The sequence below is a fragment of the Hyperolius riggenbachi genome, chromosome 4 (genome assembly GCF_040937935.1).
Source record: "Hyperolius riggenbachi isolate aHypRig1 chromosome 4, aHypRig1.pri, whole genome shotgun sequence".
NCBI lineage: Eukaryota > Metazoa > Chordata > Amphibia > Anura > Hyperoliidae > Hyperolius > Hyperolius riggenbachi.
This window is the reverse complement of record NC_090649.1, coordinates 321,692,747-321,707,820: the sequence shown is the minus strand read 5'-3', so window position 1 is coordinate 321,707,820 and position 15,074 is coordinate 321,692,747. Positions and strand designations below refer to the sequence as shown.

The 15,074-nt window shown below is 41.7% G+C and overlaps 1 protein-coding gene across 7 annotated transcripts in view; it reads right to left on the bottom strand.

Annotated features, from left to right (window-relative positions):
• The window catches only part of MAP3K4 (mitogen-activated protein kinase kinase kinase 4), a 222,110-nt gene that overhangs the window by 45,236 nt on the left and 161,800 nt on the right, over positions 1-15,074 (bottom strand). For 6 of the 7 annotated variants that reach the window (XM_068231736.1, XM_068231739.1, XM_068231735.1 and 3 more), the window contains 2 exons: positions 13,533-13,629; positions 6,673-6,789 (listed from right to left, as the gene is read on the bottom strand). In XM_068231736.1, the coding sequence (XP_068087837.1) occupies positions 6,673-6,789; positions 13,533-13,629 (214 nt within the window). The remainder of the gene's footprint in view (positions 1-6,672; positions 6,790-13,532; positions 13,630-15,074) is intronic. The other variant, XM_068231740.1, reaches the window with a different exon arrangement.

Here is a 15,074-nt window from a genome sequence, read left to right as displayed (position 1 = left end):
GGTCATACTACATGAGGTGGTAAATTGACCAATGATTGGCCTATCAAAATTGCTAGTGTGTACTAGGCTTTAAATGCGGAATATAACCCTGCATTTCAACCTTGCTCTAAAACATTATTTACAGTATATTATATGCAACCAGCATTTTTTTTTACTAGACCAGCATTGGAAGGGTTACACAGGGCTTTAAAGTTCCTGGAGATTTCTGAAGACGCATCGGAAGCTGACATAGATACATTTTGTTTACATAAATGTATCTAAGTGTTAAATGTGACTCATCTCTCTGACCTGAGAAGGAGTTGGAGGACAGCCAAAGAGTGTGTAACATTTATCAATAAATACATATAACTAAATAGAATGTAACAATCTGAACTTCTGCATATCTCTCCAAGGAACTTTAACCTCTGTGTTTAACCCTTCCAATGCTGGTCTAGTAAAAAAAAAAGCATATAATATGCTGTAAATAATGTTTTTAGAGCAAAGTTGAATGCAGGGTTATATTCTGCTTTAAGGACTGCAGTCTTAAAACCCCTTAAAGGGATACTTAAGTCAAATAAAAAAAATGAGTTTTACTCACCTGGGGCTTCCCTCATGTTAACTCATTTTTTTTTATTTGACTTAAGTATCACTTTAAGGACCAGACACTTTTTTCTCCATTCAGACCAATGCAGCTTTAATGGTTTATTGCTCGGTATTATTTTACTTTTCTTGTCACTAATCAGCTCTCTTTAGGTGCTATTTGATCGCTGCTGTGATTTTTAGTTTTTATTGTATTCATCTAAAAACAGACATGAATTTGTCAAAAAAATGATTTTTTTTTAACTTTCTGTGCGGACATTTTTCAAATAAAGTAAAAATTTCTATGTACATTTTTGTCTAAGTTTATTGTGCTACATATCTTTGATCAATACATGGTGCAAAAAGTGAATTTCCCCAGTTTGAAGCATCTCTGACTTTTCTGAGCACCTGTCATGTTTCATGAGGTGCTAGAATTCCAGGATAGTATAAATAACCCAAAATGATCCCATTTTGGAAAGAAGACATCCCAAAGTATTCACTAAGAGGCATGGTGAGTTCATAGATTTAATTTTTTTGTCACAAGTTAGCGGAAAATGACACTTTGTGACAAAAAAAAAACAAAACGCGCACCTGGGCTGCAAAAAGTGTCACACACGTGGTATCGCCGTACTCCGGAGAGATGTTTAATGTGTTTTGGGGTGTATTTTTTTACACATACCCATGCTGGGAGAAATACTTCTGTAAATGAGAATTTGATTTTTTTTTTTTTTTTTTTTTTACACACAATTGTCCATTTACCAGAGATATTTCTCTGACCCAGCATGGGTATGTGTAAAAATACACCCCAAAACACATTATACTACTTCTGAGTACGGCAATACCACGTGTGACACTTTTTTGCAGCCTAGGTGCGCTAAGGGGCCCAAAGTCCTATGAATACCTTTAGGATTTCACAGGTCATTTTGAGGCATTTGATTTCCAGACTACTCCTCACGGTTTAGGGCCCCTAAAATGCCAAGGCAGTTTAGGACCCCACAAGTAACCCCATTTTAGAAAGACAACACCCCAAGGTATTCCATTAGGAGTATGGTGAGTTCATAGAAGATTTTATTTTTTGTCACAAGTGGAAATTTATTTTAGGGGTGTCTTCTTTCTAAAATCGGGTCACTTATTTTTTTTTATTATTTAGTATTTATATAGCGCCGACATATTACGCAGCGCTGTACAGTGTATATATATATATCTTGTCACTAACTGTCCCTCAAAGGAGCTCACAATCTAATCCCTACCATTGCCATATGTCTATATTATGTTGTGTAAGTACTGTAGTCTCGGGCCAATTTTTAGGGGGAGCCAATTAACTTATCCGTATGTGAGGTTCCTATACTGCCCTGGCATTTTAGGGGCCCAAAACCTTGAGGAGTAGTCTGAAAACCAAATGCCTCAAAATGACTGTTCAGGGGTATAAGCATCTGCAAATTTTGATGACAGGTGGTCCATGAGGGGCCGAATTGTGTGGAACCGGTCATAAGCAGTACTTACACTACATAATATAGACATATGGCAATGGTAGGGATTAGATTGTGAGCTCCTTTGAGGGACAGTTAGCGACAAGACAATATATATATATATACACTGTACAGCGCTGCGTAATATGTCGGCACTATATAAATACTAAATAATAATAACAAGCAGAGTGGCCTCTTAGATGACAGGTTGTATTGGCACTGAGGCGTAGGAAGTTCTCAAATCGTGACCTGGACATGGCAGCAGAGAACATAGGCATGTAATTTATAGGGTGCGTAGACCAATAAGACCGCAATACATTCTTTTGACTAGACCCATGTTAAGGAGAAGGCCCCAAAAAATGTTACGTTCGGAAACTTGGAGTGGTTTCCACCGAAAAGGCTGGGCAGGGTAGCTTCTTGGATTGGTGGTTGCGTATTGTGTGGCATAACGGTTGGTCTCAGCCACAATTAAGTTGTAGAGACCAGCAGTGATCAGAAAGAAAAATTCTGTCACTGCGGTGGGGCAGGTGAGGGTTTGGCCGGGTGATCAGAAGCCCGCAGGGGCAGATTAGGGCCTGATCTGATGGATAGGAGTGCTATGGGGTGACAGGAAGTGATTGTTGGGTGTCTCAGGGTGTGATTAGAGGGGGGAATAGATGCAAGCAATGCACTGGGGGGGGGGGGGGGGTGATCGGGGGGGGGGGGGGGTCTGAGGGTGTGGGCGGATAATTGGGTGCCAACAAGGGGCAGATTAGGGTCTGATCTGATGGGTAGCAGTGACAGGTGGTGATAGGGGGTGATTTATGGGTGATTAGAGGGGAGAATAGATGCAAGCAATGCACTGGCGAGGTGATCAGTGGGGTCTGAGGGCGATCTGAGGGTGTGGACGGGTGATCAGGTGCCCGCATGGGGCAGGTTAGGGTCTGATCTGATGGGTGGCAGTGACAGGTGGTGACAGGGGGTGATTGACAGGTCATCAGTGGGTGATTACAGGGGAGAATAGATGTATACAGTACATGGGGGGGAGGTCTGGGGAGGACCTGAGGGTGTGGGGAGGTGATCAGGAGCCCCAGGGGGCAGTTTAGGACCTAATCTAAAATATAGCGTTGACAGATAGTGATAGGGGGCGATTGATGGGTGATTAGGGGGGTGATCGGGTGCAAACAGTGGTCTGAGGGGGTGATCAGGGGGGTCTGAGGGGTGCTGTGAGCAATCAGGGGGCAGGATCAGTGTGTGTGTGTGTGTGTGTGTGTGTGTGTGTGTGTGTTGTGTGTGTGTGTGTGTGTGTGTGTGTGTGTGTGTGTGTGTGTGTGTGTGTGTGTGTGTGTGTGTATACTTACACAGCTGCCTCCTCCCCTGGTGGTCCCTGGGACCACCAGGGAAGGAGGCAGCCTGTAGAATACACGTTATATACATTACAAAGTGTATTATACACATTGTATGCGGCGATCGCAGGGTTAACAACCCGCCAGCGCTGCTAAATGGCCAGTAGGTTGACGTCGCAGGTGGGTGGAGCCTAATGCTGGGGGATGTGCGCGCATAGCTGTGCGCGATCCCCAGCTAATTAGTCCCCCAGGTGCCACTGCCGATTGGCGTTACGCGGTCCTGGGGGTGCCACTTTGCCGCCGCCTATTGGTAGTGGGCGGTCGGCAGGTGGTTAAGAAGTGGCTCTACATAGATGAGGAAAAAAGGGGGCAATACCCTCCACCAGGGGTGGACTTGACATAGCGTAGCATGGATACAGAAGCGCCAAAAGGATAAAAGTACCTAAAAAGTTTAAAGCATGGGGAGGGAGTGGTGGAGTTACCTCCTCCAAGCAGACACAAAAATAGATGGAGGAAGCCTCTTTAGGATCCAGAGCATCCCCCCCCCCCCCCCCCCCCCCCCAGGTAAGTACCCTACAGGGGCTCTTTTTTCACTGCAAGTTTTCTAAGAGGAACTGTCGTGAAAATCTTAACATTTAAAACACATACAAATAAGGAGTACATTTCTTCCACAGAAAAATGGGCTATAGATTACTTTTCCCCTATGTAGCTGTCACTTACAGTGAGTAGTAGAAATCTAACATTAACGACAGGTTTTGGGTTAGTCCATCTCTTAATGGGAGACTCTCAGCATGGGCTTTATTCTTTAGAACGACATTCTCTGAAAAAAAAAAATATACAAAGAGGCTGGGCAGACTCCCTGTTTGCTGCACACTTTTTTGGCAAGTTGGACGGAGCAACTGCCATTCACTAAGTGCTTTTAAAAATAAATAAAACCCCGAGAACCGACCATGAGAAGATGGGCTAATCCAAAATCTGTCGGTAATGTCAGATTTCTACTACTTACTGTAAGTGACAGCAGCATAGAAGAAAAGTAATTTATTGCTCATTTTACTCTGGAAGAAACGTAAATTTTAAGTTTTTCGCAACAGAGGTCCTCTAAAAAGGAAATAAATATCACAGCCCACATCTTCTCACTTCAGCTGTACTTTAAATTAGCTACAGTCAGGCAATGTAGAGACTATAGCTGTGTCACAATTGCTGGATTTACTCAGATAGTGAACACCAGTTTTCATTTTCCCTAAATGGTTCAATAAATAGGTTTATGTCAAAATAGGAACTCTGAAACCAAATATTCACTACTTAATCCTAACAGAAATTCTCTTGATTAGGAGTCATGTAATTTACTAGGTATAGAAGGAGGGCAGATATATAATCAGTGTCAGAGTTACTGATAAATAAGTGCGTTCGAATGCCCGACGACCGACGCAATACAGCGGTAATACATTACCTGCTCCAGCCGGTGCGAGTCCCCTGATTTTCTTCTCCGCTTCGGGCTCCAGACCGTTTCTTTTCTGCTTCGGGCTCCAGAGCTACACAGCTCTGGACAGGAAGTTCAGTAGCCGGAGCGGAGAAGAAGGCAGCGGGGACTCGCGCCAGCCGGAACAGGTAATGTATGCAGAGGGGGGTGGGGGAGGGGGGTGGCAGCAGCGGCAGCTCCACACATTGTGATCGGTTTCAGGCTGAAATCGATTCACAATCTGTTTGCAGTAAAGGTGGCCATACGATCCCTCTCTGATCAGATTCGATCAGAGAGGGATCTATCTGTTGGTCGAATCTGATGGCAAATCGACCAGTGTATGGCCACCTTTAGATGTTGGCATATGTGGCATGTTTCTTATGTTCTTGATGTTACTTTGTTACCCATGTTCTGTCTTCATGCTTTATCTAATAGCAGTCTTTTGTTGCTCTGTGACTGCTATGGCACTACCGTTTTCTTGCAACTGTTCAAATATTCAATTTTTTTTTTAATGTGAGTGATTTATACTTTGAAAATGTGGATATTGTAAGATGACAGGTACTCTGTATCTGTTTGATAATAACGACAAGCCAAAATGTTTTGAAAAGTTATTTGTGTCCGAATTAATTATCTTGAATGGTGAATATTCTGCAGTGTATTTTATACAGATGTATGAGCAGGAGCAGGGCAGTTTATTGTGGAACGCTATGCAAATTGGTTACCCTTCATGATTTCTTGTAGCTTAATTTTTTTCAAAATTTAGCTTAGTTTTAGTAAATAGTGTAAAGTCCAAAAACATGCAAGACTTTGTAAGCCTCAATATCAAATCTGTCTTGAGTGGGAGACAGACAGACTCTTGTAGGAAAGAGGACTGCTATAATAGGCAAACAATTTTATTGGGGAGATGTCACCTCAGAGGACAAAAAATAATTTCAAATGTAAAAATCAAATTTCTCCTTATACTGTGGGGTAGATTGCTAAACAAATGGACGACATTTCATTAACGATGTCAACCTCCTTGGAGGTACAGTATGATTCTTTTTCATTCTGAAAAAAAATGATCTTGCACTAAGATCTGCAGTAGCCCCTGCACAATACTCACCTCCCAGGGATCCAGCACTGTATTGCTTCCTCCTGTCCTCCAGGTGGTGCACTACCCCACCATAGGGTCACTGTCTGTCATATGACAAACTGCGATCTAACCCGAGGGATTGAGAGCCTCAGAGGACCCAAAGAAGACGGTTTCCGAGTGTCCAGATCCTGGGGGAGATGGAGTATAACAACCGCTGTGCACACAGTCTGTATATATCTCCCAGCGGCTACCCTGAGTCAGGCTTGGGATTACCGCTAACAGCATCTTTTCTTCATCCTGAACCTAGTTCGGGACTACCACCAAAGGAGGTGAAAATTCTTTAAAAGCCTAAGCACACGGTCATGTTGTCAGCAACATGTCTCACTGTGCAATTCCCAAGGATATCAGACATACAGCACTGTCTAATGGGCACAGTTATGGACTGCACAGCGGAATGTAGCACTACCCCATTCCATATAATTGAATGGTGCCAGAGCTGCAATTGAGAGTAACACGGGTGCTTTACTTATTTGTGAAATACAAGCATGTGCTTTGGCCCTCAGAAAGCAGTACATTCATTATTTACAGAGTCTGGTTACAGTAATGTTCTGAGGTAGTGATATGAGGATCCAACAAACACTTGATGAGACACAGAAGAAACACCCAAAACATTTATAACTGATTTAGGACCAAGGTGAACGCGAAAGCATTTAAGGCAAGTTGATGAACGCCAAGCAGATGACACCTGTAGACTATGCAGTAGCACATTGCCTGACAGGGTGGCACTACCTGTTATCGTTTGCATTGCTGAAGGCTTTTTGTAGAACTGAGTCACTACCAATTGGTGTTGGGCGACTGGCAGCTGTATTGGATTGTATCTTCACATCACAAGTAACAATGCGGCTGCTGTGATAAGAAGAAAAATATCAAAAGCACGTTCCAGTGGTCAAATAATAGAAACCTTTCACATTTTCAACAGAGTGATATTTAGTCAAAGCCCTAAAGATAAAGAGATACACATGAGAGAATGTTGGTGGAAACAAGCTATGTCTTCCAGAATATTTTAGAAGTGCAAAAATAACTAAAGGGGAACAAAAACCACAATAAAATCTCAAGATGTTGTCACGCCATTTCTCAGAGTCCAAAAGTTTTTTGTTTTTTTTTTACCTCAGGTAAGTGAAACCTTTCCCCCCCCCCCCCCTGATAATTCCTTTAAAGGGGCACTATGGCAAAAAAGTGTTAAATTAAAAATATGTGCAAATATATATAAGAAGTACTTTTTTCCAGAGTAAAATGAGCCATAAATTACTTTTCTCCTATGTTGCTGTAGTAGAAATCTGACAGAAGCGACACGTTTTGGACTAGTTCATCTCTTCATAGGGGATTCTCGGGGATTTATTTATTTTCAAAAGCACTTAAAGGATACCACAACTGACATGTGGCATAATGAGATAGACATGGGTATGTACAGTGCCTAGCACACAAATAACTATGCTGTCTTCCTTTTTTTCTTTCTCTGCCTGAAAGAGGTAAATATCAGGTATGTAAGTGGCTGACTCGGTCCTGACTCAGACAGGAAGTGACTACAGTGTGACCTTCACTGATAAGAAATTCCAACTATAAAACACTTTCCTAGAAGAAAATGGCTTCTGAGAGCAAGAAAGACAAAAAAGGGGGAAATTCTTATCAGTGAGGGTCACACTGTAGTCACTTCCTGTCTGAGTCAGGACTGAGTCAGCCACTTACATACCTGATATTTACCTCTTTCAGGCAGAGAAAGAAAAAAAGGAACACAGCATAGTTATTTGTGTGCTAGGCACTGTATATACCCATATCTATCTCATTATGCCACATGTCAGTTGTGGTATCCTTTAATGAATGGTAGTTGCTCTGTTCAACTGTCAAAAAACTGTGTAGCAAGCAGGGAAACTGGCCAGCATCAACGATTTCTGCGGCCCGGATGTGAAGCTCACGTCCGGGCGGCTGCTCTGCTGCGGTGCCGCACTTCAGCGCACTCCCGCGCGCGATCGCTGGCGCGCCCTTGTGCCCCTGTGGTGTCCCCGGTAGCCCTGGGATCAGTGAGCCGATCCGTCTCCCCGGCAGAAAAACCGAAGCGCTCTTACAAGCGGCTTCAGTTTTTCTGCCTGGAAAAATGTCCGCATCCCCCTTGTACTACCACTTAGCGAGAAGCACAAGGAGGGGAAAAAAAAAATCAAGGTGGCCATCTTGTGGCCAAATAGTAAAACTACATCTACATATTTTTTACATTACAATTTACACATATAATAACATAAAAAATTTACAGTTTATTTCCCACACCAAAATATTACTCAAATAAAAAATTTTATGGAAAAAAAAATTACAATTAAAAAAAAAACAAACAAACATAAATAGTTACCTAAGGGTCTGAACTTTTTAAATATGCATTTTAAGGGGGTATACTATGAACTTTTTTTAAAATTATAAGATTGTAAATAGTGATGGACGCAAAACGGAAAAAATGCACCATAATTTCCAAATAAAATATTGGCGCCATACATTGTGATAGGGACAAAATTTAATTAGTGGTGGAAAAAAAGAGATATAGATCAATAAATTGTGATAAGTAGTGATAAAGTTATTAGCGAATGAATGGGAGGTGAAAATTGCTTGATTTATAAGGTGAAAAATCCCAGCGGGCTGAAATGGTTAAATCCTTTTTAGGGAATATCTTTATAAAGAATAAAAGTCTTGCTGAGAATCCCCTATGAAAAGATGGACTAGTCCAAAACCTGTCGCTCGTGTCAGATTTCTACTACCTACTGTAAGCAACAGCAATATAGGAGAAAAGTAATTTATGGCTCATTTTACTCTGTAAAACATGTACTTTCTATTTGTCTGTTTGCACATATTTTTGAATTTTACAATCTTTCGCCATAGTGCCCCTGTAAATTAGTTTTGCCGCTGCGTCGCAGCGGAAGTCCGACGTTAAAGAGCGGTCGACTTTGTGGCGGCCTATCAGGCACTTACGACCGTGGGAGTGAGACTGGGGAGCGCGCTTGCCCGCACTGCGCCAACTGGTCGATTTTCCGGGCCGGATTGTGGAGGCTACAGGCGGCTGAGGAAACCGGGAAGAGAGCAATTGGTGCAGAGGGGGTTGGAGGCAGACCCAGGTATGTATAAAACGTTTAATTCCTTTGTCTCAGGTACACTTTAAATGGGAATGGATGTGCTGAGGGGAGTGGTCAATAAGCAATCATTAATTCTCTGTACACAGACACTTGCAACAATCTGGAACTCTAATGATAAAAAAACAAAAAACTTGAATGCAAGTTGTATTCAGTTGCACTAAATAGAGGATATTCGCTACCAATATAGTTTGCATGTAAAAGCATTCTATACTAATCCTTTTCACCAGCATTGAGGTTTCCTCCAAGTCAAAGAGGTCTCTACTCCCCTTATAAAGTAACAACGCTGCAGGAAATGATGGAGAACATCCTTGGCACTTTTTGCTGCTCACCACAACTCTTTGCCTAGTACACACATAAAAGGCATGCCGCCCGGGGGGGGGGGGGGGGGGGGGAGGGCGGAACCCGATCCCTCAGGCAACATTGCTGGGTCAAGGCAGTAGAGGCATAAGGCTAGCCTGCAGGCTAGTGATTTGTTCTGCTACTATGCATGGGGCGGAGGGCCGAAGGGGTGTCGTGGGAGTGACGAGATGCAGGAGCCAGATGAGTGGTGAAATGCAGTGTAGTGATGTGTTCTGTTGCTATGGGTGGGGTGGAGGGATGGAGCTGGTTGAGTGGGGAGAACAATGCTTGCGGCCAGCGATCAGCTAAATAGATGAGCCAGGATGATCTGGACGAGTCATCGGGGGGCTGCTGTATACGTACTTGACTTTTGACAGAGGTGGTCTTTATTGGCAAAGTCTTAACCAGTTTTTTCCCCGAGTTTCAACAATACTGCAGGATCTCCTATGCGCCATAACTCGCTTCATACAGTAGTTTGAGAACCAGAAGGCAGAGAGCGAGTTGGGGCGCTGGAGGACAGATAGCATGTGAGACCCAGCAGTGTCATCAAGCGCTGAATTACGTGTTCTTCAAGCATGTCTGCTGCTAATACTTTGCTAGAGAGGATGTGTGTAGAGAGGTGGGCACTAGGAGAGGGAGGGAGGAAACCCCTCCCCATGTCACTAGATGTTGACCTGAGTATAAACCAAGATTTTTCTCTAGGGCATTTTAAGACCAAAGAAATTCTCTGTTTATACTAGAGTATTTACTGTACTTAAATTGGTATTCACAACATCTGCTGTTTTCACCAACTGTTAAATGCAGAAAAAAAATGCTTGACGTGATTGCTAAAATCCCATGTGCTTTTTTTCAGAGGAGCTTCAATTTTCTTTACGAATATCAGTCTGAGATGAAAAAAAACTCCATTCCTCTGTTTCTATGAACACTGCTGGATAATATTAAATAGTTACCTGCAGCTGGTAGGTCCAGTTATATGTTCTCACTGACCTATTATCTGCAGACTACACCCCTTCGCCTCCATGCTTCTCATCTAATTATACAGCAGCTGAGTACAGACAGCCTAACTCCATTAGTCATACCAGTTCTCACTCACACTAGTTTAAATTAACAACAAAGCAAAATAAATTTTTGGTGTTACCACTCCCCTTACATTGAATCACACAGTAATCCTTGGCACAGCACACAGTAAGTGGGAAGACACAGAATAAATTATTGCACCTCCAGTCAGAGAAATAGGAAAGTATACATTTTCGGGATGCCAGCGTATTGCTTTCTGTGTAGCCGGATTTAACTGATACAATTAAGCTGTTCCAAAAAAAAATGTTTCTATATATCCTGAAATCTTGTGCAAATTGCTGTATGAGTTTCCTGATCCAGCTCATTTCCCTAGCCTCTTATTGAAGCAGAAGAGAGCAGAGTCATAGCACTGCATCTGTAGCTTCACCACTGACTTCTCCAGTCTACACAATTCTCTTTATGCCTCATAACGTGTATTTAACAAATCCTCAGAGGTTACTTGCATATCCTTAACTTGTGGATTGAGCTTCATACATTAGCAATCAATGGAAGCGGGGTAAACAGGGATGCGATTGGTAGTTGTGAAGGGTTGACAATAGCTCAGGACGCGCCTGGACTTGGTACAGTTTAGAATTTTGTTGGCAAAATTCATCACTCCTGATATAAATGTTGTTGGACTCCTTTTTAGTGATCCACCAGAACGGTTTACTTAATCAATGTCTGATAAGTTCTGCAGGAACTTGACAGGACATTCTCACAGGATGAAGCCACTGAAGCACCATTCCCCCTTTCTCTCTGTATAGAGCAGGACATGTTCTTTGGCCAACATCCAAGCAGTGCATCTTTGTAAAGGTGCCCATTAATGATATGGCTTGATCATAATATCGATCGATAATGATAGTTCGGGCTCACGGGTTTCAGAATGATTCCATTAATCTGATCAAATTGGATATCCTCTTTCCCTCAATTAGTAGGCCTAATCGTTTCCGCACAATACTACAATCAAATTGTATGATCAACCCTCTGAATTGAACCCTGAGAATTGTATCGTTAATGGCCAACTTAACACTCATTCACAAACTGCCACACAAAGCATCTGTTAAGATAGTTTTGGGCAACAGACATTTAAACACATTCAGCTGGATAATGAAATAGCGCCGGTGAATAACGAAATCTGATAACGATAAGCATCGTTGTCAAACTTGGTTAACAATAAATACCGTTGTAAAAACAGCCAGGAAATAACGAAAAGATATTAACGTTAAAAATCATTACGTAATTCAACAATACAGCTTAACCCAACCCTACTTTCAAATAGAACTCTCCCCTGGTGGTGTGTAAAACTAACCACTTCCCTGGTGGCACCTAACCCTAACCACCCCCAGGTGGTGCCTAACCACCCCCCTGATAGTGCCGAAAACTAACCACTCCCCTGGTGGTGCCTAACCCTAACCACTCCCTCTGCAGAAACACCCTTTTACACATAGAAACCATAATATCTTTGATAATGTAAAATCTGTACATACAAACTAAATAATTTGATAAAAACTATAACATTGCAAGCTTATAAAATGATAACATACTTCAAAAACTTTGATGTTCTAATGTTGTTAACGATACTTATCGCGGTGCCCTTTTTTCTGCTTTTATCGCCGTATTAACAATAATTGCATTAGAGTCTATGGCGGCACCCTTTTTGTCCACCCTCAGCCAGCGTCCTTTTTTCCTGCTACCATTTAAACTGTGTACCAGGTTTTAGTAATGCAGACTAAACCAGCAATTCTATTTGGCAGAACTATGTACTCCCCAGGGGCATTTTTTTTGTTACAAAGTCTCTTGAAGATGAATCATTTGTTTCCAAGAGGCTAAAGACATTGCTGTCAGTTGGAACAGTCAAACAGGGATGCAATATTAAAGTTCTGCAGTCTGATAGAAGTACCCTGGTCGGAAAGAACAACTACAATGGTCTTGCCCTATTTAACCAATTTTCTCAGAGTAATGTGTGTATTAAGGCTATTATTTTGGTTTCCCCTTTAAGGATTCTGAGGATTAGGCGCATATAAACTATAATGCTAAACTACAAGGATGATGCTAATCCCAAACTGTTGAAATTTTGTCTATAAACTATTAATTTCTAGCAATGCATTTAGAATGAGATGACTAAGAATGAGTGGTTAATTTACACAGCACCACAAAAGTAAAATAACCAATGCAGATCTAAATTTATACTACACAATTTCCATGAAGAGCCTTTATCATATGTTCCATTCAGTTAGGCAATGCTTCAGTTTCTATAAAAGTATGTATATCTAGTAAAAAGGCCCGTCTGTTAAAAAAAAAAAAAAAACGTGTGCTAGGCCACGTTCACGACACCCAAAACACGTCCATGGAGGCGCTATTTTTGGCTTTGAGCTCAGAAAAGTTGCTCCTTTTATTGCCTGTAGAAACTGCACTGTCATTTGTAGCTTGCTTTGAAAACACATGTGAGCACAGCATAGATCATATTTCAGCAGCTCACTAAACTGCCCTCAACCAATCAGTGAGTAGCAGGAATGCGGGAGAGGTGATGACAAGCTTCCTTCTTGTTGGCAATGTACCAAATAGAGCCAGGCTGACTGAGCTAAGATTTTTTACAGGAGAAACATTTCTAATTAGATTGGAGTGCTTGCAATTCAGGGTAAGGTTGTAGGCTGCATAATAAACACAGAACAGTGGAAAAATGGAACTTGATTTTGTGGCTGACAATCTTTCCCTTAAGTTTTATTTGTGCAGAATCTCAACTTTCCTGAGTCATTGTTGGGGAGGTAAGTACACCACTATCTCTCTTTGTAAACGATTATAAGCATATTTTATTCTACTTTGGGGCCTCGGTTTCCAGTGATTTAACTACCATTAGTCCACCCTTGGTGGAGGGGTTTTACCGCTTTTTGTTTTTCAACATCTACAGAGAGAGTGGGGTCGGGTCTAATCTCCCAACTTGGTGGTAAAACAACCTTTGTGAGCATCATTTCACTACATTTAATATCGGACATTGTCTTATGTAATATTCATATGTTGAATATTACACTATTAGGGGCTCTCAATTGTCTAATTTTAGTCTTACAAATGTCCTAAGTTATATACCTGAAGCCATCTGGTGTAGGAGTACTGAGGTGAGGATTCGGTGGGTCACTGTGACATCGAGGCACCTTCACAGGTCTGGGACTATTGCGATGTTGAACTAGGAAAACAAAATAACAGCACATTGAAATACTTTGCAAGGGAGAAAAAAAAAAGTAAAGCAATTAAACTTCACAGGAATATTTCAAAATCTCTTCCAATCTGCTTAAAGTAAACCTGAGATGACGATAAAAAAAAAAAAATTATACATACTTGGTATTTCCTCCAGTCCCCTTCAGACTAATCGGTCCCTCACCGTCCTCCTCCTCCACTACCTGGATCTTCTGCTATGGGTCCTGGTACTTCAAGGCAGTCGAGGTGTAGTGCGCATGCATAGCCCGTCCGCATGTCTCATCACTGGAAGCATTCTGCGCCTGCATAGTACTACTGCACAGGCACAAAACGCTCCCAGCTGCGGGTGTGCGACGGGTGAGCATGTGCGGCCGGACTGTGCCAACTGGCCGAATCAGAAGATCCAGGCAGGAGAGGAGGATGACGAGGGACCGATTAGCCTGAAGGGGGATGGAGGCAGCCCCAAAGTATGTATATATAGATTTTTTTATTTTCATCTTCTCAGGTGCACTTAATTTCATGATTAATGCCATATTTCGGGCACTAGATTTGTTTTTTATCAAAACAACCACGTCAATGGACAGTAACGTTTAAAGTATTATTGAATGTCTACATTTACAAATAATAGTGAATAAACAGGACTCTTCTTTATTCTAAATTAACAAGGACAACAGCTAAAGCTTTTCAGACTGTACTAGGCCTTACTTACAGCTAATATTCTTTATTATATAATGTTCATAAGTGTACTTCTCCTATAAAGCAGAACGCCAGAGGCCAAATATAAAAATAACTGATAGATGGATAGCTTAATCCTTCAGGCTGCCACTGCTGGGTCCCTGGGAGAAAAAGCTTTACGTCCAAAAAAATAAACAAAATCCCTTCAGCCAGCTATGCTCTGCCACGAAGGATGTGAAAATACTGATTAATAAAATGTGGCCATAACTGCAAGTAATCATGCTCTGGAGAGTGACACAATAGCTTCACTTTACACTAATATGTCTCAATCCATTGTTTGTATATCTCTATGCTAGAAATGCAGCTGTGCTAAATGCATTACAAAGTAGTTAAAAGGCAGTAATGAAAGAAGCTCTTGTTGCCAGTAAAACTTATTTTGCGTCACTGCCATGGCAACACAGTGACCACAATCATCTTCTATTCATATCCCCAACACACAAGGCTAAGCTAGGCTGTAGCACAGCTGAAAAGGCACTGCTTTTTACATACGCATTTTCAACGGTTGCTCTACTTTTATTTCTATTACGGAAAAAACCCAAATAAAAACCCGCAATTAAACTGGATTACATTTATATATACGGAAATGGTTCTTCAACCAATCCACAAGTCCTTCTGGAAGTTCATTCTTTGTTACATTGTCACAGGATTTAAAGCAAGGTTTCTAAGAGTCCAACTGCTGTGATTAATACTGGTAAATAT